This window comes from Coregonus lavaretus (assembly GCF_964263955.1).
Source record: "Coregonus lavaretus genome assembly, chromosome: 24".
In the NCBI taxonomy this organism is placed as follows: Eukaryota; Metazoa; Chordata; class Actinopteri; order Salmoniformes; family Salmonidae; genus Coregonus; species Coregonus lavaretus.
This window is the reverse complement of record NC_140011.1, coordinates 35,071,998-35,099,340: the sequence shown is the minus strand read 5'-3', so window position 1 is coordinate 35,099,340 and position 27,343 is coordinate 35,071,998. Positions and strand designations below refer to the sequence as shown.

General features: G+C 43.7%; 1 protein-coding gene across 1 annotated transcript; it reads right to left on the bottom strand.

Annotated features, from left to right (window-relative positions):
* Positions 1 to 38: 38 nt before the first annotated feature.
* Positions 39 to 26,684, bottom strand: nfrkb (nuclear factor related to kappaB binding protein). Its single transcript, XM_084140995.1, has 26 exons — positions 26,621 to 26,684; positions 25,972 to 26,116; positions 25,534 to 25,735; positions 25,309 to 25,436; positions 25,048 to 25,219; positions 24,816 to 24,920; positions 22,651 to 22,724; positions 22,416 to 22,500; positions 20,860 to 21,052; positions 15,272 to 15,383; positions 13,134 to 13,260; positions 12,922 to 12,999; positions 12,733 to 12,812; positions 12,587 to 12,633; positions 12,395 to 12,455; positions 12,100 to 12,274; positions 11,873 to 11,979; positions 11,658 to 11,781; positions 11,465 to 11,544; positions 5,535 to 5,725; positions 5,181 to 5,433; positions 4,726 to 4,935; positions 3,841 to 4,554; positions 3,487 to 3,593; positions 1,266 to 1,401; positions 39 to 1,099 (listed from the first exon to the last, which is right to left on the bottom strand). Exons 2-26 carry the CDS (start codon positions 26,095 to 26,097, stop codon positions 971 to 973), a joined length of 3,816 nt encoding a protein of 1,271 aa, XP_083997121.1. The 5' UTR covers positions 26,098 to 26,116; positions 26,621 to 26,684; the 3' UTR covers positions 39 to 970.
* Positions 26,685 to 27,343: the final 659 nt, after the last annotated feature.

Genomic DNA, 27,343 nt, shown 5'->3' with positions numbered 1-27,343 from the left:
ACCATTAAAATTATAGACTGATCATGTCTTTGTCAGTGGGCAAACGTACAAAATCAGCAGGGGATCAAATACATTTTTCCCTCACTGTAGGCCTATTTATCAGAGTTAAATAATAAGCCAGGTTCAAGTAACTTACATTGTGGTGCTGAGACTTGAAGCAGCAGCCGCGGCACAATCAATCGGAAATGGACAGCTCATGGTGCTAAAAGTAGACACATTCGAGTAGGCATAATTCATTTGAACCGTATTCATTTTAATTAAACTTTACTAACAAGAGGGCTTTGTGTTGGAGCCTATTTCTTCCTATTTAAGAGATAAGAGGTAGGCTTACCTGTTTGACAGAAGAAATTAGGCTATAGGCTGCTATATCCATAGATTTGTCGGTAAATTCCTCAACCCACCATGCACTCTTTAAATAACAGCCCATCACTGACATGAAGGTAGGCTAAGTTAAAACCAAAACTCGAATTGAGGGGGTATGAGATGTTATGCCATATGCCTACTTTTCTAAAACTGTATATCAAAGGCTCTGGTCTGTCCAAGAAGTGAGGGTAAACTGTAGACTTTCTCTGCTATCCAATTCGTTTTATTATTATTTTGTGTTCAGGGAGGGTTTAGGTCAAATATATTTTGCTGAAGGGAGAACCATCCATTTTCTTTTCAAAGAGGTCAAATTTTCTCCATGTAACTCTTATTATAAATAACATTTACTCCCTAAATGCAGTCTATTTCATTAGTGTTGCTGAATCTTAGCCTTGCACAACACATATGTCAGGTGAAACCACTGTCTATAAATGGTCTAGTGATATGCTGTCCTGGGATTACTCCTGTGTTCATCTGCTGCAAACTCTCCAGACATCCGTGCCCTCCTAAACATTGAGAGAGCAGAGTTGGGCTATGGCTCCCAAGCACCACTTGCCTCTGGAGCGGTGGCACTGCACAGAGCAGTAACTGGCTTATGGACTGCGTGTCACTGTGCTGGTGGTGGTGGGTCCGGGGTCCGTTTGGGTGAGGGTGAGGTGGTGACTACCACAGTGGACACTGACTTGGGGGAGCATGCTGCAGAGCGCTGCTGGGCTGTCACCGTCTGGATACGCACCTGGAGGAGACAGGCACATCAACCACTCCTACCAACTACTATACCTGATGCCTAGGGTCAGGAGTTTCCCCAGTCACATGGTCAGGAACAACTTTTTTCCTACAACAGAATGCAGTTTGTTTGGGAGCTGGCTGAGTAATGGGTAACAGGTGAGCGACTGACTGACCTGTGTGGCCTGTCCCTGCTGCTGCAGCTGCTGTAACTGTTGAGCCGTGACAAAGCTGACTGGCTTGTTCCCAGCTATCAGCTTGGTGCCTGCAGGCATGGTGGTGAGGATGATGTTCCTTCCCAGACTGCTGATGCTGCACCGACCAGAGAGAGACACACCAGTCAGTCTACATCAGGCTGCTTACTGCCATGGGGACAACTGACACATACTGTGCCTTCGGAAAGTATTCAGACTCCTTGACTTTTTCCACATTTTGTTAGGTTACAGCCTTATTCTAAAATGGATTACACTGATTTTTTCCCCCTCATCAAACTACACACAATACCCCATAATGACAATGCAAAAATAGGTTTCTAGAAATGTTTGCTAATTTATCAAAAATAAAAAACAAAATATTACATTTACATAAGTATTCAGACCCTTTCCTCAGTACTTTGTCGAAGCACCTTTGGTAGCAATTACAGCCTCGAGTCTTCTTGGGTATGACGCTACACGCTTGGCACAACTGTATTTGGGGAGTTTCTCCCATTCTTCTCTGCAGATCCTCTCAAGCTCTGTCAGGTTGGATGGGGAACGTTGCTGCACAGCTATTTTCAGGTCTCTCCAGAGATGTTCGATCAGGTTTAAGTCCAGGCTCTGGCTGGGCCACTCAAGGACATTCAGAAACTTGTCCCAAAGCCACACCTGCGTTGTCATGGCTGTGTGCTTAGGGTTGTTGTCCTGTTGGAAGGTGAACCTTCGCCCCAGTCTGAGATCCTGAGAGCTCTGGAGCAGGTTTTCATCAAGGATCTCTCTGTACTTTGCTCCGTTCATCTTTGCCTCGATCATGACTAGTCTCACAGTCCCTGCCGCTGAAAAACATACCCACAGCATGATTCTGCCACCACCATGCTTCACTGTAAGGATGGTGCCAGGTTTCCTCCAGATGTGACGCTTGGCATTCTGCCAAAGAGTTCAATCTTGGTTTCATCAGACCAGAGAATCTTGTTTCTCATGGTCAGAGTCTTTAGGTGACTTTTGGGAAACTCCAAGCGTGCTGTCATGTACCTTTTACTGAGGAGTGGCTTCCGTCTGGCCACTACCATAAAGGCCTGATTGGTGGAGTGCTGCAGAGATGGTTGTCCTTCTGGAAGGTTCTTCCATCTCCACAGACGAACTCTGGAGCTCTGTCAGAGTGACCATCGGTTTCTTGGTCACCTCCCTGACCAAGGCCCTTCTCCCCCGATTGCTCAGTTTGGCCAGGCGGCCAGCTCTAGGAAGAGTCTTTGTGGTTCCAAACTTCTTCCATTTAAGAATGATGGAGGCCACTGTGTTCTTGGGGACCTTCAATGCTGCAGATACTTATGTAAATAAGGTATTTCTGTTTTACATTTTTAATAAATTAGCACAAATGTTTTCTATTTTTGCTTTGTCATTATGGGGTAGTGTGTGTAGATTGCTGATGATTTTTTAAAATCCATTTTAGAATAAGGCTGTAACGTAACAAAATGTGGAAAATGTCAAGGGGTCTGAATACTTTCAGAAGGCACTGTATACAGTGAGCTACAAAAGGTATTGGGGATGGTGACACATTTTTGTTATTTTGGCTCTGTACTCCAGCACTTTGGAAATGATAAAATGACTGAGGTTAAAGCGCAAACTGTAAGCTATAATTGGAGGGTATTTTCATCCATATCGGGTTAACCATTTAGAAATTACAGCTCTTTTTGTACATAGTCCCCCCATTTTAGGGGACCAAAAGTATTGGGACAAATTCACGCATCCTGAATGAATCGTGAATAATGATGAGTGAGAAAGTTTGAGGCATAAATATCATACCCCTCTAAAAATGCTAACCTCCCCTGTTATTGTAATGGTGAGAGGTTAGCATGTCTTGGGGGTATAATATTTGTGCGTCTGTAACTTTCGCACTCATCATTATTCACGATTCATTCAGGACTATCTGGAATCATGTTAGCATCCACATTAATGTAGACGTGTTTAGAAACATATTCTATTCATTTTGCATCATATGATGCTGCGCTTTGCATCACATGATGCTAAATGCATCATTCAGGGATGATTTCTGTATTTTTTTAAGTTACATATCTTGAAAACTTGATTGCTGACAAGCAAAACATTTTGGGACTCTGTCAACAATGGACTAATGAAACAAACACCAAAAGATCGTTTTTGGGTGGCGTTTTCCTTTAAGGCTGAACTGAACATGAGGACTCACTTGGTACTGAGGTTTCCTTTCAGTATGGGCGTGGTCATCACACTCTTGCTTTTCAGTGGTTGGCTGAGGACAGACAGAGGCACTGTGAACCGAGCTGGTAACTTCCCCTGGGGAAATAAAAGAGAGAGAGGGAGACAATCATTGGATGATAATTTCAAAGGTGGGGTGGTGGGGGCTATAGAGAATGTGGCTATATAGAATGTCTTGAAAATAAAAGAGATCCTATGTTAGCCCTTCCAACAGAGGCAGACAAGGTGTCTGGATACAGAAGTGCTACAGTGCTGTTATTACACAACCATCCTGAATCCCACAGTAAATATAAGAGGGGAGTTAATAATCATGTTGGGGTCTTACTGGTTGTGTGGACACCACTGTGGCTGTGACGGGGACCTGGCGGACAGTAGCTGTGGCTGTTCCCAGAGTCAGAGAACCTGAGGCAGAAGAGCCTACCGTCACCCCTTTAGCTCCGGCCAGTCCGCTGGTGGCTATGGTGACAGTGGCAGCTCCAGTGGAGACTGGTTTGCTGCCAGTGGTGGTTGTCATGGTGATGGTTTGGCCCTGTTTCTGTGGGATGACCCCGAGGCCGGGCATGATCCGTATGGTGGTGCCACTCTTCGAGTCAGACGAGGAGACGGTGGAGAAGGTTCTGGTCTTCTGCTCAGCCATAGTGACTGCTAGGGTGGGCATCAGGCGGATAGTGTCCCCTGCAGTCTTCAACATGGTGGTGGTGGTGCCAGCGGAGGCCTTGCTGGTCCGGATTTCACCCGAGGAGGAGGCTGGGCTGGAGGTGGAGTGGGGTGGGGTCATATGGAGAGTAGCAGATATGCTCTTGGTAGTGGCAGTGCCTAACATGTCGGGGGTGAGTTTGACGGTGGTGAGGGGGGACTTGGTTAGGGTGGCCATCATGTCAGGAGTGATTCGCAGCACCGTCTGTCCTTTAGAGTCTGTGGTGATGGAGGAGGGGGGCAGGCGTAGCACATCCTTGCCCTGGATGCGAAGATTGGTAGCCGTTATTGGAAGACCCGCTCTACCTTGAGACTTTATGCCCAATTGGCCTGTGATAGCCACCTTTAGAGAGATAAATTACATGAGAATAAAACATATAGGAAATACTCTCACAAATGAAAAAATGAAAGCTCTTTCATGAACACATTACAGCGAAACTACAATGATCTGAAACATTATTTACATGTAAATCCTTAAATGCCTCCTAATTAAATGTAATAACTTCCTGTTCACCTGTTTGATGATGTTCTGGCTGGTGACTCCCTGTCGGACAGTGGGGGAGGTAGGGTTGTGTACTGGGCCGCCAGGGGAGCCAGTCTGAGGTTTGGCTACAGTAACAGCAGTGGTCAGGCCTGACACTGACAGGGTTGTCTGCCCTCTGGACGCCTGCACCTGGATGGGGCTACCAGCAGACTGGGTCCTCAGTGGTAATGACACCACGGCCTGCTCACAGTTACAGGGTGGAGAGAGGAGAAACACAACCCTTTAATTACATGCACCAGTGCCTTACAGCAAAAAATGCCTCTTATCTGTGGTTCAAGACCATGTCTGATTAATACAGTTAAATATGGTGCAAATTCCAGGTAAATGTTTTTAGCTCTACTCGATTTAACACTGAAGAGACTCTCAGTTCTCTTGATAGTCAGCATTGGATTGTTTTGTTGGTAACAGAATGGTCAGTGATTAACCTGTGTGATGCCCTTGGTTCCCATGGTGACCGGCACTCTGATCTGATGAGGGGTCTGGTGCACCAGCGTGGCCTGCTGTCCTCCTGCTGTCTGGTTAGAGACCACTCGTACCTGTGAGAGAGAGCCTGACTGGTGGCCCACTATCCTGGCTGTGTGCTGGGATGTAGCTGGCTGAGAGACCTGGGGGCCAGACTGGCTGCTGGACAACAGGGTCCCCAGCTGGGGCATGGGTGGAGGAGACACCAGTAGAACACTAAGGGTGAAGAGAGCAGGGCATTAGTACTTACATAACATCAATAAGTTATATAATTGAGCCTGATAAGAGTTAATCCATGGAAGCTGGGTTATACTGACCCAGGACTGTTCTTGACTGAATCTTGGATCCCAGCTTTGGTGGGGGTTGTGGCTACAGTGGCGAGGGGTGATTTGGGGGTACCAGGGGTGCTGGTAGTGGGGGTGGTGGGAGTTGGGGACATGGGACCCCCCACATCACCTGCTTCCAGGCCTCCAGGGGTCTTACCACCCCCCTCCTTACTTCCAGACTTCTATAACACACAGGGTGCATAGTCACCATCAACACATACCACAACCATGACATACAGTTAGAGCCAGATATATTGGCACCGTTGCCAATATAAAAACAGCTTCTATCTCCAGGACATCAGACTGTTAAATAGCCATCAATACCCAGCCTCCTCCCAGTACCCTGCCCTGAACTTAGCGACTGTTACTAGCCGAAAACTAAAAACAGGGAGGTTTTCCAATGCCTCGCAGATGGGCACCTATTGGTAGATGGGTAAAATAAAATGCCAATACAACACATTACTGAGTACCACTTTCCATATTTTCAAGCATAATGGTGGCTGCATCATGTTATGGGTATGCTTGTAATTGTTAACAAAATGTGGAATAAATCAAGTGGTATGAATACTTTCTGAAGGCACGCCATCATATACATACAGTGCATTCGGAAAGTATTCAGACCCCTTGACTTTTTCCCCATTTTGTTACGTTACAGCCTTATTCTAAAATTGATTAAAATAATATTTTTTCTCAGTTTACACAATTCCTCATAATGACAAAGTGAAAAAAGGTTTAGAATTTTTTGCAAATGTATTAAATATAAAAAACAGAAATACCTTATTTACATAAGTATTCAGACCCTTTGCTATGGTGCTCAGGTACATCCTGTTTCCATTGATCATCCTTGAGATGTTTCTACAACTTGATTGGAGTCCACCTGTGTTAAATTCAATTGATTGGACATGATTTTGAAAGGCACACACCTGTCTATATAAGGTCCCACAGTTGACAGTGCATGTCAGAGCAAAAACCAAGCCATGAGGTCAAAATAATTGTCCATATAGCTCCGAGACAGGATTGTGTCGAAGCACAGATCTGGGGAAGGGTAGAAAAACATTTCTGCAGCATCGAAGGTCCCCAAGATGGCCTCCATCATTCTTAAACAGAAGAAGTTTGGAACCACTAAGACTCTTCTGGAACCACTAAGAAGGGCCTTGATCAGGGAGGTGACCAAGAACCTGATGGTCACTCTGACAGAGCTCCAGAGTTCCTCTGTGGAGATGGGAGAACTTTCCAGAAGGACAACCATCTCTGAAGCACTCCACCAATCAGGCCTTCATGGTAGAGTTGCCAGGCGGAAGCCACTCCTTAGTAAAAGGCACATGACAGCCCGCTTGGAGTTTGCCAAAAGGCACCTAAAGACTCTCAGACCATGAGAAACAAGATTCTCTGGTCTGATGAAACCAAGATAGAACTCTTTGGCCTGAGTGCCAAGCGTCACGTCTGGAGGAAACCTGACATCATCCCTACGGTGAAGCATGGTGGTGGCAGCATCATGCTGTGGGGAGGTTTTCAGTGGCAGGGACTGGGAGACTAGTCAGGATCGAGGGAAACGGAGCAAAGTACAGAGAGATCCTTGATGAAAACCTGATCCAGAGCTCTCAGGACCTCAGACTGGGGCGAAGGTTCACCTTCCAACAGGACAACGACCCTCACACAGCCAAGACAACGCAGGAGTGGCTTCATGACAAGTCTCTGAATGTCCTTGAGTGGCTCAGCTAGAGGCTGGACTTGAACCCAATCAACCTTCTCTGGAGAGACCTGAAAATAGCTGTGCAGTGATGCTCCCCATCCAACCTGACAGAGCTTGAGAGGATCTGCAGAGAAGAATGGGAGAAACTCCCCAAATACAGGTGTGCCAAGCTTGTAGTGTCACACCCAAAAAGACTTGAGGCTGTAATTGCTGCCAAAGGTGCTTCAACAAAGTAATGAGTAAAGGGTCTGAATACTTATGTAAATGTTATATCAGTTTTACATTTTTAATACATTTGCAAAAAATTCTAAAAACCTGTTTTTGCTTTGTTGTTATGGGGTATTGTGTGTAGATTGAGGAGAAGAAGAAAAAAACGTAATAAGGCTGTAATGTAACAAAATGCGGAAAAAGTATGTGGACACCCCTTCAAATTAGTGGATTTGGCTATTTCAGTCACATCCATGCTGACAGGTGTATAAAATAGAGCACACAGCCATGCAATCTCCATAGACAAACATTGGGAGTAGAATGGCCCGTACTGAACAGCTCATTGACTTTCAACAATGCCACCTTTCCAACAAGTCAGTTCGTCAAATTTCTGCCCTGCTAGAATTGCCCTGGTCAACTGTAATTGCTGTTATTGTGAAGTTGAAACCGCTAGGAGCAACAACGCTCAGCCGCGAAGTGGTAGGCCACACAAGCGGGACTGTAGAGTGCTGAAGCGCGTAGCGCATAAAAATAAAGATATGCATCTGTTGGTCACAGATACACTACATGACCAAAAGTATGTGGACACCTGCTCGTCGAACATCTCATTCCAAAATCATGGGCATTAATATGGAGTTGGCTCCCCTCTTTGCTGCTATAACAGCCTCCACTCTTCTGGGTAGGCTTTCCACTAGATGTTGGAACATTGCTGCGGGGACATGCTTCCATTCAGCCACAAGAGCATTAGTGAGGTTGGGCACCGTTGTTGGGTGATTAAGCCTGGCTCGCAGTCGGTGTTCCAATTCATCCCAAAGGTGTTCAATGGGGTTGAGGTCAGGGCTCTGTGTAGGACAGTCAAGTTCTTCCACACAGATCTCGACACACCATTTCTGTATGGACCTCGTTTGTGCACGGGGGCATTGTCGTGTTGAAACAGGAAACGGCCTTCCCCAAACTGTTGCCGCAAAGTTGGAAGCACAGAATCATCTAGAACGTCATTGTCTGCTGTAGCGCTAAGATTTCCCTTCACTGGAACTAAGGGGCCTAGCCCGAACCATGAAAAACAGCCCCAGACCATTATTCCTCCTCCACCAAACTTTACTGTTGGCACTATGCATTGCCAGAGAATCCACTAATTTGAAGGGGTGTCCACATACTTTTGTATATATAGTGTAGCTACACTGGTACATGGAAAAAAAGTTATTAACTACTGAAACTACCAAGATTTGAACTGAGTTCAACTACCACCAAGCTATTGCAAAATGTAGTTGAATTACTAGTTGAACTACATGTAGTTCACTACTCCCCAACACTGCTTGTCTAACCATTCCAGGGTGCTTTTGATATGTGTTAGGTGTTATTGTCCTGCTGGAAGACCCTCAACCGAGACCCAGTTTTTGGACACTGGGTTGAACATTGCACTCCAAAACACCTTGAATATCTGCTGTTTTCATGATGTCTTGCACACGTTCAAGGCCCCCAGTACCAGAGGCAGCAATGCAACCCCACAGCATTATCAAACCTTCCCTATGTTTGACTGTAGGGAGGGTGTTCTTTTCTTTGAATGTTTCAGATCAGTGCTGGGTTTACCGACGACCAAATGAAGCGTTCATTGAAAAGAACACCCTCCCTACAATCAAACATGGGGGAGGTTGAAATCATCTTGAAATCAGCAGATTATCTGGTGTTTTGGAGTCCAAAATTCAACCCAGTGTCCAAAAACCTGTTCTCCATTGAAGGTTGTGGGTCTTCCAGCAGGACAACGACCCCAAATACACATCAAAAAGCACCCAGGAATGGTTCAAGAAGAAACACTGGACTGTTCTGGAGTGGCTAGTCAAGAGTCCAGATCTAAATCACATCCAAAACCTACGGCGAGAGCTGAAAACAGCAGTTGGTGGAGGGCAACCCTCAAACATTGAAGAATTAGAGCAGTTTGCTGCTGAAGAGTGGGCCAAATTGCCAGAAGAAAGGTGCAGCAAGCTCATTGATGGTACAAGAAGTGTTTGTCTGCAGTTACCTTGGCCAAAGGCTGTGCAACCAAGTACTAGCTCCGGGTGCCAAATTCTTTGTCCATGCCATTTGTCTTTATTTTCTAAATTAAAATTGTAAACTTAAGTTTACAAGACTAAAATTGGTTCTACAATGATGAAATTCAAATAACAAGGTGTGGAGACCAAAAGTGTTTAAAATGTCTAATTACACTGAACAAAAGTATAAATTCAACATGCAACAATTTTACTGAGTTGGAGTTTATATAAGGAAATATGTCAATTGAATAAATTAATTAGGCCCTAATATATGGATTTTATATGACTGGGCAGGGACGGAGCCATGGGTGGGCCTGGGAGGGCATAGGCCCACCCACTTGGGAGACTGGCCCACCGACTGGGGAGCCAGGCCCAGCCACTCAGAATTCGTTTTTCCCCACAAAAGGGCTTTATTACAGACAGAAATACTCCTCTGTTTCATCAGCTGTCCGGGTGGCTGGTCTCAGACGATCCCGCAGGTGAAGAAAACGGATGTGGAGGTCCTGGGCTGGCGTGGTTACACGTGGTCTGCGATTGTGAGGCCGGTTGGACCTACTGCCAAATTCTCTAAAACGACGTTGGAGGCGGCTTATGGCAGAGAAATGAACATTACATTCTCTGGCAACAACTCTGGTGGACATTCCTGCAGTCAGCATGCCAATTGCATGCTCCCTCAAAACTTGAGACATCTGTGGCATTGTGTTGTGTGACAAAACTGCACATTTTAGAGTGCCCTTTTATTGTCCCCAGCACAAGGTGGACCTGTGTAATTATCTTGATATGCCACACCTGTCAGGTGGATGAAGAAATTCTTACTAACAGGGATGTAAACAAATTTGTGCCCAACATTTTTGTGAAGTAAGCTTTTTGTGCGTATGGATCATTTCTGGGATATTTTATTTCAGCTCATGAAACATGGGACCAACACTTTACATGTTGCGTTTATATTTTTGTTCAGTATATTTGAGAAGAAATAGGGAATTATTTAAGAAAAGTGCAAGGGTGCCAATATATTTGTCCGCAACTGTATGTTAGACAACAACAGACCTAATTCCATAGTAACAGTTTGATCAGCCCATCATCAGGATTCTAGACAGAAGTGACAAGTGGTTTAGCAAGACTTTCCACATTCAAAGATGCAAATTCTCCAGTCTACATATAAGCTGAGAGGGTATGTCAGTCTACATTCAAGCTGAGAGGGTATGTCAGTGTGCATTAGCAGAGAGGGTATGTCAGTGTGCATTAGCAGAGAGGGTATGTCAGTGTACATTAGCTGAGAGGGTATGTCAGTGTACATTAGCTGTGAGGGTATGTCAGTGTACATTAGCTGTGAGGGTATGTCAGTGTGCATTAGCAGAGAGGGTATGTCAGTGTGCATTAGCAGAGAGGGTATGTCAGTGTACATTAGCTGTGAGGGTATGTCAGTGTACATTAGCTGTGAGGGTATGTCAGTGTACATTAGCTGTGAGGGTATGTCAGTGTACATTAGCAGAGAGGGTATGTCAGCGTACATTAGCAGAGAGGGTATGTCAGTGTACATTAGCAGAGAGGGTATGTCAGTGTGCATTAGCAGAGAGGGTATGTCAGTGTGCATTAGCAGAGAGGGTATGTCAGTGTGCATTAGCAGAGAGGGTATGTCAGTGTGCATTAGCAGAGAGGGTATGTCAGTGTGCATTAGCAGAGAGGGTATGTCAGTGTGCATTAGCAGAGAGGGTATGTCAGTGTGCATTAGCAGAGAGGGTATGTCAGTGTGCATTAGGAGAGAGGGTATGTCAGTGTGCATTAGCAGAGAGGGTATGTCAGTGTACATTAGCTGTGAGGGTATGTCAGTGTACATTAGCAGAGAGGGTATGTCAGTGACATTAGCTGAGAGGGTATATCAGTGTACATTAGCTGAGAGGGTATATCAGTGTACATTAGCTGAGAGGGTATGAAACGTCTATTTGTCAGAGGTAGAGAAATTACAGCAGAGTAGAGGCAGTGGGACTCACAGGCTTGGACGCAGGTTTAGGTTTCTGCTGCAGAGCCTTTCTGGCCTTGGCAGCAGCAGCTTGAGCCTGATGAATCCTCTCTAGATGGGGAGTGAATATTTAGTTTTAACAATGTGCCTGTGGGCTAATGAGGTAAGCTATGTCAACCACATTAATATCTTTTCACTTTCCATTGGTAGAAAGTAATGCTCACCAAACTCCTCCTGACCGCGGTCGCGGTGCAGATAGATCCACAGCTTGCGGCCGATGTCATACTTCACACAGGGGTCCTTCTCATAGTGCAGCCTGTCCAGAGCCCCACTCACAACTGTGTTCACCTGCAGGAAACATTACATGAGGTACAGTGCTCAGTCACAGACAAACAAGGACAGACTGACAACAATAACCCAGTTGCCCTGAGTATCTAACCTGAGCACTGGTGACATCTGGTGCCAGGAACTGAGAGTCCTTGAGCAGCTCACAGATCTCAGCTCTGGTCCCCTCTCCGTTGGGCAGCCGGGCTGCTGCGTCCCGCACTGAGGGAGAGGAGGAGCAGAACAGTCCAATCTAACGTGTGGCTACTGCAACAACACCACACACTGATGGCAGGTGTCTACATGACTGTGACTGGTTACATTGAAAGGGTCAAGTCTTACCCAGGGAGAGGATGGTGACATAAGCTGGGCGGTCTGAGCGCAGCAGAGTGTGTTCTCTGGCTTTGTTGAGAGACATCTCCTTGTCAAAGACCCCCTTAACAGGCCCCACCACAGACTCAAAGCCATGCATTCTGAAGGTGAAGGCTTTGTGCGGCTGGTCATACCGCTGCTGCTCCTGATGATCAAAACAAGAACATGGATGCATAATGATTACAGAGAACACTGTGTGATCGTTGGAAATAATACTCAATACAGAAGAGATCCTAGACTAAAAAGGTAGAGACGTGACACTGACCTGCACTTGGAAAACATGCCTCTCATCTCCCGTGCTGGGCCGCACCACGAAGTCAGTCCAACTGCTTAGTTAAAGAGAGAACAGCAAACAGTATTACAATAAAATCAAAATCCCACTATGGCAATAAACACATACACTACCTAAGTCATTCTGAGTAAGAGCATCTGTGAAATGAATAACGTGGAAACTTACACTCTAGGGGTGGGAGAAGTCATCTCTGTTAGTTCTTCACATTCTGTCTGTAGAGGACATTGTTATTTTATTCAAGTGTATTAGAGGGAACAGAGAACGACCATACTGACAGAGTAGTGAGAGGTGGAAATGTGTACTTGCAATACCTTGACCACAACCAAGTCCTTGGAGTCGACCCACAGCTGACACAGAGCACTCAAATCCTTCTCTCCATCCTGACTGGGACCTTCGAGACATGAGATCGAGACAAACCTCAGTCTCAAACTATAAATATTTTCATTTGCATTGTGCCAGAATTTGGACAGATCAACTGACTGACAAAAAGGAGATCTTACCAATCCATTTCCATCGCTGTGAGTTTTCCCTGAACGCCACATAGGGAGTGAAGCCACTGGGAAGAACCAACATACCGACTGAGTGAGAGAGGAAGATAGTGAACAAAGGAGAGAGAGAGAGAGTGAGTGAGTGAGATAAGAAAGATGAGAGGATGATGATATGACATACTACTGCTTTAACGATGCAGAGAAGAAGATGTCTGCCTGATCACCTTTAGTCTCCCCAGCCAGGAAGTGCAGGGCCGGCAGCACCATCTCTGACCAGCAGGAGGCCGAGGAGAACCAGGGGTTCAGGGAACTAGCTGGAGATGTCTGCCACTGTTGGACCTTCTCCTCCAACTAACAACAGGACATACATGAATCATTATATACTCTTAAAGTGTTACAACAGTTCCACTTCAAAGTTACAGCTCAGCTCACCACATACCAACTCAGTGGCCTTGTGGTTAGTGTCCGCCCTAAGTTATACCAAAGACCCCAAAAATGGGACCCGATTCAACTCTGCTTGGCACTCGGCAATAAGGAGATAGATTGGGGTTAGAAAGGCACTGTGATAGACTAGCGTCCTGTCCAGGGGGTGTGCTTGTACGTCAAGCTGCCTCACGCTACAGAAACAGGAAATAGGATCCTGCTCCTATGAGCCTTTCTGGCTCGCTCGTGCAAAGCTTCTTACTGATCACATACGCCACCATGTCGCCAAACCTAGTAGCAATGTACTTGTGTAGGTACAGTGGGGGAAAAAAGTATTTAGTCAGCCACCAATTGTGCAAGTTCTCCCACTTAAAAAGATGAGAGAGGCCTGTAATTTTCATCATAGGTACACGTCAACTATGACAGACAAAATGAGAAGAAAAAAATCCAGAAAATCACATTGTAGGATTTTTAATGAATTTATTTTACAAATTATGGTGGAAAATAAGTATTTGGTCAATAACAAAAGTTTCTCAATACTTTGTTATATACCCTTTGTTGGCAACGACACAGGTCAAACGTTTTCTGTAAGTCTTCACAAGGTTTTCACACACTGTTGCTGGTATTTTGGCCCATTCCTCCATGCAGATCTCCTCTAGAGCAGTGATGTTTTGGGGCTGTCGCTGGGCAACACGGACTTTCAACTCCCTCCAAAGATTTTCTATGGGGTTGAGATCTGGAGACTGGCTAGGCCACTCCAGGACCTTGAAATGCTTCTTACGAAGCCACTCCTTCGTTGCCCGGGCGGTGTGTTTGGGATCATTGTCATGCTGAAAGACCCAGCCACGTTTCATCTTCAATGCCCTTGCTGATGGAAGGAGGTTTTCACTCAAAATCTCACGATACATGGCCCCATTCATTCTTTCCTTTACACGGATCAGTCGTCCTGGTCCCTTTGCAGAAAAACAGCCCCAAAGCATGATGTTTCCACCCCCATGCTTCACAGTAGGTATGGTGTTCTTTGGATGCAACTCAGCATTCTTTGTCCTCCAAACATGACGAGTTGAGTTTTTACCAAAAAGTTCTATTTTGGTTTCATCTGACCATATGACATTCTCCCAATCCTTTTCTGGATCATCCAAATGCACTCTAGCAAACTTCAGACGGGCCTGGACATGTACTGGCTTAAGCAGGGGGACACGTCTGGCACTGCAGGATTTGAGTCCCTGGCGGCGTAGTGTGTTACTGATGGTAGGCTTTGTTACTTTGGTCCCAGCTCTCTGCAGGTCATTCACTAGGTCCCCCCATGTGGTTCTGGGATTTTTGCTCACCGTTCTTGTGATCATTTTGACCCCACGGGGTGAGATCTTGCGTGGAGCCCCAGATCGAGGGAGATTATCAGTGGTCTTGTATGTCTTCCATTTCCTAATAATTGCTCCCACAGTTGATTTCTTCAAACCAAGCTGCTTACCTATTGCAGATTCAGTCTTCCCAGCCTGGTGCAGGTCTACAATTTTGTTTCTGGTGTCCTTTGACAGCTCTTTGGTCTTGGCCATAGTGGAGTTTGGAGTGTGACTGTTTGAGGTTGTGGACAGGTGTCTTTTATACTGATAACAAGTTCAAACAGGTGCCATTAATACAGGTAACGAGTGGAGGACAGAGGAGCCTCTTAAAGAAGAAGTTACAGGTCTGTGAGAGCCAGAAATCTTGCTTGTTTGTAGGTGACCAAATACTTATTTTCCACCATAATTTGCAAATAAATTCATAAAAAATCCTACAATGTGATTCTCTGGATATTTTTTTCTCAATTTGTCTGTCATAGTTGACGTGTACCTATGATGAAAATTACAGGCCTCTCTCATCTTTTTAAGTGGGAGAACTTGCACAATTGGTGGCTGACTAAATACTTTTTTTCCCCACTGTATAAGTGAGTGAATACCATGGCGGTGCTGGCGAGGCCGTCTAGTCTCAGGATGTTCTCCAGCAGGTTGAAGAAGCTCACAGCGATCTCCTCCACCATGACAGGGCTGTTCTGCACCTCCTCCATCGGCCTGCAGAGAGAAAAGTATGGCGTGCAGTGTTCAACTGAATTCATGATAGCATCTAAATGTCTGTAGCACAAGAATATCAGTAAAGCTGTAATTTTCCTTCACTCATTGAATGTATGTACACAGATGTTCTATCATAACAATAGCATGCGATATTTCATTACAAACTTGTCAGGTAAAAGTGCCATCTTTGTGGGATGAGTACATAGACTTCGCACTGTAACCAGTGCCTGTAATCTGGTTAGGGTTATTAATCAACCTACAAGGGTGTTTACAAACACTACAGGAACAAGATCATCCATATGTATTGATCACATTTTTACTAATACTGTAAAACTTTGTTCTAAAGCTGTATCCGTACCCATTGGATGCAGTGATCACAACATAGTGGCTATATCCAGGAAAGCCAAAGTTCCAAAAGCTGGACCTACAATAGTGTATAAGAGATCATTCACATACTCTTATGTGGATGTTAAAAATATTTGTTGGTCTGATGTGATTAATAAGGAGCATCCAGACGCTGCACTTGATGAATTCATGAAAATGCTTCTTCCAATTATTGATAAACATGCACCTGTTAAGGCTCCATGGATTGATGAGGAATTTAAAAACTGTATGGTTGAAAGAGATGGGGCAAAAGGAGTGGTTAATAAGTCTGGCTGCACATCTGACTGGCTGACTTACTAAAAATTGAGAAATTATGTGACTAAACTCAACAAAAAGAAAACGTATTATGACGCCAAGATCAATCAAATATTAACTTTAAATGAAATTATGGGCAGAAAAAACAAATTGAACTCCATTTCATCGAATCAGATGGCTTATTCATCACAATTACACAACATTACTTTAATGATTACTTCATTGGCAAAGTGGGCAAACTTATGCAGGAAATGCCAACAATGAACAGTGAGCCATCATCCTCATGTATAAAAAAATAAAAAATATATCTAGGTAGCTTAGTGGGTAAGAGCGTTGTGCCAGTAACCGAAAGGTCGCTGGTTCTAATCCCCGAGCCGACTAGGTGAAAAATCTGTCGATTTGCCCTTGAGCAAGGCACTTAACCCTAATTGCTCCTGTAAGTCGCTCTGGATAAGAGCGTCTGCTAAATGACCTAAAAATAAATAATAAAATAATAAAAGAAAAGCATTGCAAATTAGATTTTTGTAAAGTTAGAAAAAAAAAAAATAATTATAATGACAAACCTCCTGGCATTGACAACTTAGATCGAAAGCTACTGAGGACGGTAGATGACTCTATAGCCACTCCTATCTGTCATATATTTAATCTGAGCCTAGAGGAAAGTCTTTGTCCTCAGGCCGGGAGGGAAGCCAAAGTCATTCCACTACCCAAGAGTGGTAAAACGGCCTTTACTGGTTCTAACAGCAGACCTATCAGCTTGCTGCCAGCTCTTAGCACACTGTTGGAAAAAATGGTGTTTGACCAAATACAATGCTACTTCTCTGTAAACAAATTAACTACAGACTTTCAGCATGCTTATCGAGAAGGGCACTCAACATGTACTGCACTGACACAAATGACTGATGATTGGTTGAAATAAATTGATAATAAGAAGATTGTGAGAGCTGTACTGTTAGATTTCAGTGCAGTCTTTGACATTATTGGCCATAACCTGTTGTTGAGAAAACTTGTGTGTTATGGCTTTTCAACCTCTGCCATATCATGGATTCAGAGCTATCCATCTAATAGAACTCAAAGGGTTTTCTTTAATGGAAGCTTCTCCAATGTCAAATGTGTGATGCATGTGTCCATGTATGCTGATGATTCAACCATATACAATGCATTCAGAAAGTCTTCAGACCACTTTCCTTTTTCCACATTTTGTTATGTTACAGCCTTATTCTAAAATTGATTAAATAAATGTTTTCCCTCAATCTACACACAATACACCCATAATGACAACGCGAAAACAGGTTTTTAGAAATGTTTGCACATTTATTCAAAAATAAAAACAGAAATTCCTTATTTACATAAGTATTCAGAGCCTTTGCTATGAGACTCGAAATTGAGCTCAGGTGCATCCTGTTTCCATTGATCATCCTTGAGATGTTTCTACAACTTGATTGGTCCCCATCATTCTTAAATGGAAGTTTGGAACCACAAAGACTCTTCCAAGAGCTGGCCGCCTGGCCAAACTGAGCAATCGGGGGAGAAGGGCCTTGGTCAGGGATGTGACCAAGAACCCGATGGTCACTCTGACAGAGCTCCAGAGTTCCTCTGTGGAGATGGGAGAACCTTCCAGAAGGACACCCATCTCTGCAGCACTCCACCAATAAGGCTTTTATGGTAGAGTGGCCAGATGGAAGCCACTCCTCAGGAAAAGGCATTTAACAGCCCGCTTGGAGTTTGCCAAAAGGCACCTAAAGGACTCTCAGACCATGAGAAACAAGATTCTCTGGTCTGATGAAACCATGATTGAACTCTTTGGCCTGAATGCCAAGCATCACGTTTGGAGGAAACCTGGCACCATCCCTACGGTGAAGCATGGTGGTGGCAGCATCATGCTGTGGGGATGTTTTTCAGCAGTAGGGAGACTAGTCAGGATCGAGGGAAAGATGAACAGAGCAAAGTACAGAGAGATCCTTGATGAAAACCTGCTTCAGAGCTCTCAGGATCTCAGACTGGGGTGAAGCACACAGCCAAGACAACCCAGGAGTGGCTTCGGGACAAATATCTGAATGTCCTTGAGTGGCCCAGCCAGAGCCCGGACTTGAACCCAATCAAACATCTCTGGAGAGACCTGAAAATAGCTGTGCAGCGACACTCCCCATCCAACCTGACAGAGCTTGAGAGGATCTGCAGAGAAGAATTTGAAAAACTCCCCAAATACAGGTGTGTCAAGCTTGTAGCGTCATACCTAAGAAGACTCGAGGCTGTAATCGCTGCCAAAGGTGCTTCAACAAAGTACTGAGTAAAGGGTCTGAATACTTATGTAAATATGATTTCAGGTTAATTTTTTATAAAATGTGCGAAAAATTCTAACAACCAGTTTTTGCTTTGTCATTATGGGTTATTGCATGCAGATTGTTGAGGGGAAAACAATTTAATCAATTTTAGAATAAGGCTGTAACGTAACAAAATGTGGAAAAAGTCAAGGGGTCTGAATACTTTCCGAATGCACTGTACGCATCAGCAACCACAGCTAATGAAGTCACTGAAACCCTTAACAAAGAGTTGCAGTCTGTTATGGAATGGCCAGTAATAAACTGGTCCTGAACATCTGGAAAACTAAGAGCATTGTGTTTGGTACAAATCATTCCCTAAGTTCTAGACCTCTGGTAATGAATGGTGTGGCCGTTGAACAAATTGAGGAGACTAAATTACTTGGTGTTACCTTAGATTGTAAACTGTCATGGTCAAAACATATAGATGTAATGGTTGTAAAGATGGGGAGAGGTCTGTCCGTCATAAAGAGATGCTCTGCGTTTTTGACACCACACTCCACAAAGCAAGTCCTGCAGGCTCTAGTTTTATCTTATCTTGGTCAAGTGCTGCAAAGAAAGACCTAGTTAAGCTGCAGCTGGCCCAGAACAGAGCGGCACATCTTGCTCTTCATTGTAATCACAGAGCTAATATTAATACTATGCATGCCAGTCTCTCTTCTTATATACAGTGGGGGAAAAAAGTATTTAGTCAGCCACCAATTGTGCAAGTTCTCTCACTTAAAAAGATGAGAGAGGCCTGTAATTTTCATCATAGGTACACGTCAACAATGACAGACAAATTGAGAGAAAAAAAATCCAGAAAATCACATTGTAGGATTTTTAATGAATTTATCTGCAAATTATGGTGGAAAATAAGTATTTGGTCACCTACAAACAAGCAAGATTTCTGGCTCTCACAGACCTGTAACTTCTTCTTTAAGAGGCTCCTCTGTCCTCCACTCGTTACCTGTATTAATGGCACCTGTTTGAACTTGTTATCAGTATAAAAGACACTTGTCCACAACCTCAAACAGTCACACTCCAAACTCCACTATGGCCAAGACCAAAGAGCTGTCAAAGGACACCAGAAACAAAATTGTAGACCTGCACCAGGCTGGGAAGACTGAATCTGCAATAGGTAAGCAGCTTGGTTTGAAGAAATCAACTGTGGGAGCAATTATTAGGAAATGGAAGACATACAAGACCACTGATAATCTCCCTCGATCTGGGGCTCCACGCAAGATCTCACCCCGTGGGGTCAAAATGATCACAAGAACGGTGAGCAAAAAATCACAGAACCACATGGGGGGACCTAGTGAATGACCTGCAGCGAGCTGGGACCAAAATACAAAGCCTACCATCAGTAACACACTACGCCGCCAGGGACTCAAATCCTGCAGTGCGAGACGTGTCCCCCTGCTTAAGCCAGTACATGTCCAGGCCCGTCTGAAGTTTGCTAGAGTGCATTTGGATGATCCAGAAGAGGATTGGGAGAATGTCATATGGTCAGATGAAACCAAAATATAACTTTTTGGTAAAAACTCAACTCGTCGTGTTTGGAGGACAAAGAATGCTGAGTTGCATCCAAAGAACACCATACCTACTGTGAAGCATGGGGGTGGAAACATCATGCTTTGGGGCTGTTTTTCTGCAAAGGGACCAGGACGACTGATCCGTGTAAAGGAAAGAATGAATGGGGCCATGTATCGTGAGATTTTGAGTGAAAACCTCCTTCCATCAGCAAGGGCATTGAAGATGAAACGTGGCTGGGTCTTTCAGCATGACAATGATCCCAAACACACCGCCCGGGCAACAAAGGAGTGGCTTCGTAAGAAGCATTTCAAGGTTCTGGAGTGGCCTAGCCAGTCTCCAGATCTCAACCCCATAGAAAATCTTTGGAGGGAGTTGAAAGTCCGTGTTGCCCAGCGACAGCCCCAAAACATCACTGCTCTAGAGGAGATCTGCATGGAGGAATGGGCCAAAATACCAGCAACAGTGTGTGAAAACCTTGTGAAGACTTACAGAAAACGTTTGACCTGTGTCATTGCCAACAAAGGGTATATAACAAAGTATTGAGAAACTTTTGTTATTGACCAAATACTTATTTTCCACCATCATTTGCAAATAAATTCATGAAAAATCCTACAATGTGATTTTCTGGAATTTTTTTCCTCATTTTGTCTGTCATAGTTGACGTGTACCTATGATGAAAATTACAGGCCTCTCTCATCTTTTTAAGTGGGAGAACATGCACAATTGGTGGCTGACTAAATACTTTTTTCCCCCACTGTAGCTCAAGTGAACAGCAAACCTGGTTTCAAAAAACAAATAACGCAACACCTCACGGCACAATGCCTCTCCCCCATGTGACTTACTTGTTGTGTGTATGTACGGACATGTACGTGTAACTGATAGATGCACACACACACTACATGTTCATGTTTTTAAATGTATGTAAATTGTAAAGTATTTCGTCAGTAATGTATTTTTCGTTATATGTCGGGTTCATAATAAATCAAATCAAATAGACTCACTCTTCTTTGACACTGGACAGTGGAGTGACTGGGGTCTCAGGCAGAGCAGCTGTGATGTTAACGGATGGGGCTGGGGCTTCTGAAGGCATCAGAGCCTCACAGGGATCCTCAGACTCCACTTTAATTGTCCTCATCTTCTTCTTTCTCCTCTCCTCCCTCATCTTCCTCTTGGGCAGAGCCAGGTCAAACAGCGCTACATCATAGAAGATACTAGTTAAGAATGTTTCTACACTAGTTGTGCCTTACATTATTCAGAGGATCTAATACAATATAGCTATATACACTACAGGGCCAAAACTATGTGGACACTCCTTCAAATTAGTGGATTTGCTATTTCAGTCACACTCGTTGCTGACAGGTGTATAAAATTGAGCACACAGCCACATTTACATTATTTAGCAGACGCTCTTATCCAGAGCGACTTACAAATTGGACGCAATCTCCATAGACAAACATTGGCAGTAGAATGGCCCGTATTGAAGAGTTCAGTGCCTTTCAACGTGGCACCTTAATAGGATGCAACCTTTCCAAGAAGTCAGCTTGTCAAATTTCTGACCTGCTAGAGCTGCCCCGGTCAACCGTAAGTGCTGTTATTGTGAAGTGGAAATGTCTAGGAGCAACAACGGCTCAGCCGTGAAGTGGTAGGCCACACAAGCTCACAGAACGGGACCGCTGAGTGCTTAAGTGCGAAGCGTGTAGAAATTGTCTGTCCTACATTGCAACACTCACTACCGAGTTCCAAACTGCCTCTGGCAGCAACGTCAGCAAAATAACTTTTCATCGGGAGCTTCATGAAATGGTTTCCATGGCCGAGCAGCCGTACACAAGCTTAAGATCACCATGCGCAATGCCAAGCGTCGGCAGGAGTGGTGTAAAGCTCGCTGCCAATGGACTCTGGAGCAGTGGAAACGTGTTATCTGCAGTCCGACGGATGAATCTGAGTTTGGCGGATGCCAGGAGGACGCTACCTGCCCCAATGCATAGTGCCAACGGTAAAGTTTGGTGGAGGAGGAATAATGGTCTGGGGCTGTTTTTCATGGTTAGGGCTAGGCCCCTTAGTTCCAATGAAGGGAAATCTTAACACTACAGCATACAATGACATTCTAGATGATTCTGTGCTTCCAACGCTGTGGCAACAGTTTGTTTCAGCATGACAATGCCCCCGTGCACAAAGCGAGGTCCATACAGAAATGGTTTGTCGAGATCGGTGTGGAAGAACTTGACTGGCCTGCACAGAGCCCTGACCTCAACCCCATCGAACACCTTTGGGATCAATTGGAACGCCGACTGCGAGCCAGGCCTAATCACCCAACATAAGTGCCCGACCTCACTAATGCTATTGTGGCTGAATGGAAGCAAGTCCCCACAGCAATGTTCCAACATCTAGTGGAAATCTTTCCTAGAAGAGTGAAGACTGTTATAGCAGTAAAGGGAGGACCAACTCCATATCAATGCCCATGAACTTGGAATGACATGTTCGACGAGCAGGTGTCCACATACTTTCGCTTTATGATTATGATTTTGGTATTTTGGTCATGGACTTGACTTGTACTCACCCATCATGGAGCCTTTTCGACCTATGTTCACTCTAGACATCATGTCACCCAGGCGGATGTCAGAAGTCATCAAGTCTGGATGGTCCTGTGCAAACAGAATGACTAGGATTAGGATACAAGGAAATGTTGTAGAAGATGATATTAGGTAGATAGTGTCCCCCATTTCCAATCACACCTTGATTTTGTGGACAGCAGAATTCTGTGATGTTTTTGTGAATGGATAGAAGAAACTAACCGGTTGTCGTCTCCTCTTCTCTCTATGTCTCCGTAGCATGGCTCTCATGTCCTTCTCTCCCAGCTCTGGCTTATCTGTGTGAGCAGACACCACATATCTTCAGTCACTATTTCTGCATAGTCTTTACGTACATTACAGCAGTAGAGCTGGGAATTGCCAGGGACCTCACGATACGATATTATCACGATACTTTGGTGCTGATACGAAATGTATTGTGATTCTCACAATTCTATATGTATTGCGATTCGATACTGCGATTTTATTACGATTTAATGTTCCAAACATATTGCTCACTATATGTCTGCTGCAGTGAGACAGAACATAAGAACATGTGTTTTGATCAGTCATGCAACTTAAAGTGCTGAAAACTATTGAAAAAGAAGATGGAGAACAAGCTATAGGATGAAAAATAGATGAGTTTTGGCACACGTACAGCTGACTAGCGCAAGCTAGTGCTATCTAGCGAAATCGATACTTAGAGTCAAAGTATCTACACTACCGGTCAAAAGTTTTAGAACACCTACTCATTCAAGGGTTTTTCTTTATTTAAAAAAAACTATTTTCTACATTGTAGAACAATAGTGAAGACATCAAAACTATGAAATAACACATACGGAATCATGTAGTAACCAAAAAAGTGTTAAAACAAATAAAAATATATTTTATATTTCAGATTCTTCAAATAGCCACCCTTTGCCTTGATGACAGCTTTGCACACTCTTGGCATTCTCTCAACCAGCTTCACCTGGAATGCTTTTCCAACCGTCTTGAAGGAGTTCCCACATATGCTGAGCACTTGTTGGCTGCTTTTCCTTCACCCTGCGGTCCGACTCATCCCAAACCATCTCAATTTGGTTGATGTTGGGGGACTGTGGAGGCCAGGTCATCTGATGCAGCACTCCATCACTCTCCTTCTTGGTAAAATAGCCCTTACACAGCCTGGAGGTGTGTTGGGTCATTGTCCTGTTGAAAAACAAATGATAGTCCCACTAATCCCAAACCAGATGGGATGGCGTATCGCTGTAGAATGCTGTGGTAGCCATGCTGGTTAAGTATGCCTTGAATTCAAAATAAATCACAAACAGTGTCACCAGCAAAGCACCCCCACACCATAACACCTCCTCCACCATGCTTTACGGTGGGAAATACACATGCGGAGATCATCCGTTTCACCCACACCGCGTCTCACAAAGACACAGCGGTTGGAACCAGAAATCTCAAATTTGGACTCCAGACCAAAGGACACATTTCCACCGGTCTAATGTCCATTGCTCGTGTTTCTTCGCCCAAGCAAGTGTCTTCTTCTTATTGGTGTCCTTTAGTAGTGGTGTCTTTGAAGTAATTTGACCAATAAGGCCTGATTCACACAGTCTCCTCTGAACAGTTGATGTTGAGATGTGTCTGATACTTGAACTCTGTGAAGCATTTACTTGGGCTGCAATTTCTGAGGCTGGTATCCTCTGCAGCAGAGGTAACTGAGTCTTCTATTCCTGTGGCGGTCCTCATGAGAGCCAGTTTCATCATAGCACTTGATGGTTTTTGCGACTGCACTTGAAGAAACTTTCAAAGTTCTTGAAATGTTCCGGATTGACTTACCTTCATGTCTTAAAGTAATGATGGACTGTTGTTTCTCATTTCTTATTTGAGCTGTTCTTGCCATAATATGGACTTGTTTTTTTACCAAATAGGGCTATCTTCTGTATATCCCCCCACCTTGTCACAACACAACTGATTAGCTCAAACGCATTAAGAAGGAAAGAAATTCCACAAATTAACTTTTAAGAAGGCACACCTGTTAATTGAACTGCATTCCAGGTGACTACCTCATGCAGCTGGTTGAGAGAATGCCAAGAGTGTACAAAGCGGTCATCAAGGCAAAGAGTGGCTATTTGAAGAATCTCAAATATAAAATATATTTTGATTTGTTTAACACTTTTTTGGTAACTACATGATTTTATATGTGTTATTTCCTAGTTTTGATGTCTTCACTATTATTCTACAATGTAGAAAATAGTAAAAATAAAGAAAACCCTTGAATGAGTAGGTGTTCTAAAACTTTTGACCGGTAGTGTATATAATATCGTCCAAAACAATATTGCGATATGTAACCATCAATTTTTTTCACAATCATTATACAGTATCTCTATAGATATACTGTAACTGACCGGTGGTCTTCATGTCCTGGGTGGAGAGACTGGGCAGAACCCTAACAGAAACTGTGGGCGTTGGAGAGGAAGGAGATTGAGGAGTTGGCTGCCAATAGGCTGTATCTGCAAACACAACGCAAAGGACAACTATGTGAAATAGAAAACATTGAAAGATGAACTCTGACACTTATTGAATGCTGCTAAATGCAATTAAAATATCAACAATCTAGGCTGATGAAAGCAGACTCACCATCATCGTCAGATGAGGCATTGCTGTCTCCACACTCAGTTTTAACTTCCCTCAGTATCCGGCACACTCTTCCTCTGACCCTCTGTTCCTGCACCTCACCATGTGTCTGGGTGGGATACTTTCTGTTCACCGCAATGTCAGGGCCACTGCGGACTGCCAACTCCAGTAGTTCCTAAACACACAGAAATGATATAACTGAACATACTGAGGAAGGCCATTCACCTTGTGCTTGAGACTGAAGCTTGAAGATATCTGCCATACCTTTCTAGAGACCAGGATCTGTTTGAGGAGTTTGTGGTAGTACTGCTGCAACGAGTTCAGCTGGCGTTTTTTCTGGGACTTGGCACACAGCTGTCTGTACTTAACCACTTCTGGATTAAAATGGCCATCTGGGGAGAGCACAGTGGGACATGATATCACTGATATGCCATACATAGTCCAGAAACCTACTCAAAATTAAGCTGTTTGAGAGAGGTGGAGTGTTACCTTGGAACAGTTTCTGTGCAAGGTGCAAGGGGTTTCCGAAGCAGAAGTTCTGTTTGTTGAAGAGTTCGCTGATGGTGCTGTCCTGCTCAGTAGTGTTGTCTTCTGGAAAGTGTGGTAACAGTTGACGGAGATGCTGTCTCTGGTCATCTGTCAGTACTTCAGACCAGGTACTTTCACTCAGCACAGAGAAGAAGATTTCAGGCTGTTCGCCAAAACAAATAACCAAAAAATATATAAACAGAACTGTAAATGTAACAATCGATATACAGTAAACCTATATATATATATATATATATATATATATATATATATATATATATATATATATATATATATATATATATATATATACAGTCTATGCAGAATACACAAATGATAAACAGCATATGATAAAGTTAACACAGAAATCAACGCAGTGTGCTATTATTAGCTACTCACATCCTCAAGCAGGTCTTCTGGAAGACTCACTTGACAGTTTCCCAACATGCACTCTTCAGTGATGCACCCATCATTGCCCTCCCCTGAGTCCAGGGGGTCGGTCAGCATGTGATCAAGGACATCCATTCTGAACTTCCTTCACAACCTGAAAAGTTCAGAATGAATTGGGCGGCAGGTAGCTTAGTGGGTAAGAGCGTTGTGCCAGTAACCGAAAGGTCGCTGGTTCTAATCCCCGAGCCAACTAGGTGAAAAATCTGTCGATGTGCCCTTAAGCAAGGCACTTAACCCTAATTGCTCATGTAAATCGCTCTGGATAAGAGCGTTTGCTAAATTACGTTAATGTAATTGCATTGGTAGCTACAGTGGCTATCTAACTAAAAACACGAGTCCATTGGCATTGATAGCTAGCTAAGATACGGTAAAATAGAACAGTTTAGTCTACATTTCAACAGAAAACATTATCTAGCTGGCTAACTAGATATTTCATGGATGACAAACAAACCAAAAACACATGTCAACGCGAGCTAGCTAAATTATGCTAGCCAGCTAGCTAAGGCAAGATAACTGACAGCAGCAAAATTACGATTCAACGTGTGCTTAAACAATATATAACTAGTTTAACTAACAAAGACAAAATTAACGAATTTACCTGAAAATAGAGCACACTGACATCGGATAAAAGAGTCAGAGGGGAATCATAACAACGACGTACCGATACTATTTCCGTTCCGTCCGCTAAATCTACCGTGAGTACTTCCAATTTCCTAGATCCTGGTTGCATTCGATGCACGAAATATTCAGCGATGATTAAAACAAGTTATTTAGATAATACACAACTAAAACAAGTTCTTTAGACAATACACAACAAAAGCAATTTCACTTCAGACTCATTTCCCCAATCATACAGGATATTGTCATTTAATATGAAATCAGGCTTGACATAGAATGACACTGAACAATTGCACATTGTGGGAGTGCCAATCTCAATTTTTCAGAGATGGTGAAATTACTGTGGAGTACATTACAATAATCACAAACCACAAACTCAAGTAAAACCAAAGGTTGTCAGGACCCTGAAATTACACAAATACCCTTGTACAAGTCTTTGTGGGGTTGTTACTAGGCCTTTGTGTATTACAAGCTCAGCTTGACACTCACACAACACACACATTTAAAATGATCAATACAAATTTGCTAAACTGTACACAAGAAAAAGAATCTAACTTACATACCACAACTAATTCATTATATACTGTATGCACCAGAATGGAATGGATACATAGAACAGAGTACATAGGCTGCGTTAAAAAAAGGCAGCCCAATTCTGATATTTTTCCACTTTGACCAATCAGATCTTTTCATATCATATATT